This window comes from Gossypium raimondii, chromosome 5 (genome assembly GCF_025698545.1).
Source record: "Gossypium raimondii isolate GPD5lz chromosome 5, ASM2569854v1, whole genome shotgun sequence".
Classification (NCBI taxonomy): Eukaryota; Viridiplantae; Streptophyta; class Magnoliopsida; order Malvales; family Malvaceae; genus Gossypium; species Gossypium raimondii.
Genome location: NC_068569.1, coordinates 49,523,416 through 49,525,401, shown reverse-complemented (window position 1 = coordinate 49,525,401; position 1,986 = coordinate 49,523,416). Strand labels below are relative to the sequence as shown.

Sequence of the window (1,986 nt, the reverse complement as noted above, 5' to 3'; positions counted from 1 at the left end):
TTTATCTTATTTTAATTTCAATTGTGCGTTTTATTTAGTATATTGGATCACACTATTTTTATTATAATTTATATCTTGTATAAATTTTTATTGATTATTTTATACTTAATAATATTTATTTGTTATAAATTTTCAACCATCCACTTATCAATCATGCTTAAATTTTTACCCTCCATTTTTAAAGCATTACCAATTTTTTTCTTCCACTTTTATCAATCTTAGACGATTTCTTAAATGCAAACACTTTTATAAATGTTAGAGGATTAATGGTTGAAAACATTTTGATATCATTTGGATCTCGTTTTTAATTGAGGGTTCATATTTAATTAATCAATATGAAAATAATTTTATTCTTTGATTAGAATATAAAGATAGATCAATTTATGAAAATAACTCATATGCATAAAAATGGAAAAAGAAACAATGATTTCTATCAAATTTCAAAAGTTGGAATAACCAACCTTTCACCTTGAGTTACTAAGCAATGCACCAATCTTTTTCTATTTTTCCTATGCAATTTTTCATGGTATATATCAAGAAAGATAAGTTGTTGGAAATGAATAATATGTTTTTGTTTGAAAGGAAAGTAATCACCATGTATAAAACAATCATTGTATTCGTCACGAACACCCCAAAACCAACTAAGCTTTATATTATAATACCAAAAAAAAAAAAAGTGTAAGATAATAAGTAAATAAAGGTAGCTAGAAAGCCTGTAGATTTTGAAAGATGTATACTTGCTTCTTTTTCTTTTTTCTTTTTTGCGGTGAAATATCAATAAGCTCTTCAAATGACCAAACTTTTGCATCATTATAATCAAACATTGGTAATAAAAAACCTTTTACAAGTTTTTCGAAGGTCCAAAATGTTTTTCAAGAAGATGGACTCGAGCTAATACTTCATCTTTATAAATTGAGCTTTTAAAAAAAGTTGAAGTGGAAATACATATTATAGTTCTGACGAATGGGAAAGTTCTCCAGATTCTTGACTAAGCTCATAATAGCCCATCTCTTGAAGAATTCGAGTGCACTGAGGAAGAGCTTTGTCCTTCTTAAACCCAAGATTGTTGGCAAAACGGAGTTTACCGCTAAGACCATCGAATGTGGTGAGAACCACCCTGGATTTTCTCCACGCTTCGGTGGGATCACTGCAATCAGCCCTTGGACTCCTCACCAAAGCAACATCGCAGTCTGATTCCTCATAATCGCCTTCCACTATGATGTGGTAGTCTCCGAAATTGTCAGCCACTATTTCTTGGCTCTGGAAGGTAATCGCTTCGTCGGTACGGTTCCTACATTCCAATTTCACTACTGCTCCTGCAATACCAAACATATTTCGACACATTTGTCAACCCAACTTTTACACATAACTTTTATTCTTTTATCATATATTTGAAATAAAACAAAAAAGCAAGAATTTGATCATATACCACTAATGGGTTCGCTGAGTTTGGTCTCAAATTCAACACGGCAAGTGTCGCAATAAACATGACCTACCACCATATACTGCATTTTTTCTTCAGCAGCCCCATGGGAGTAGCTGAGTGAGGAGGAAACACAAATGGTGAAGCAGAGAAGGGCGATTATGGAAATATTTGCCATATCTTTGGTTGTCACTTTAATGTTTATTACTCTTCCCTGAGCATGAAAGTTTGCGAAAATGGTAGATTTATTGGGAGGGGTTGAGTTATTTTAAGATACGGTTGCTATTTCTGAAGGTTTGATTTGTAGAGGCAGCAGAAAACTCCGCCTCGTCATTCTCCCTTTTTAATTGTTTCAACAATACCAAGCAATAAAACAAAACTAATTATCTAAAAATAATATTATTAAAAAATATATCTTAAATTAATAACAATTTTTCATACTAAAGTTAATCCTTTCCATAAATTGATATAAATCTACATTAAAGCCAATTCCTCTGTGGACAGTTTATATTTTTATACATGTAGAACCTAAAAAAGTCACCATTTGTCATGCATTTAATTAA

General features: G+C 31.2%; 1 protein-coding gene across 1 annotated transcript; it reads right to left on the bottom strand.

Annotated features, from left to right (window-relative positions):
• Nucleotides 1-739: 739 nt before the first annotated feature.
• Nucleotides 740-1,637, bottom strand: LOC105766348 (anther-specific protein LAT52-like). Its single transcript, XM_012585764.2, has 2 exons — nucleotides 1,430-1,637; nucleotides 740-1,316 (listed from the first exon to the last, which is right to left on the bottom strand). The coding sequence occupies exons 1-2, from the start codon at nucleotides 1,599-1,601 to the stop codon at nucleotides 949-951; spliced, it is 540 nt and encodes a 179-aa protein (XP_012441218.1). The 5' UTR covers nucleotides 1,602-1,637; the 3' UTR covers nucleotides 740-948.
• Between the last annotated feature and the right edge of the window lie 349 nt (nucleotides 1,638-1,986).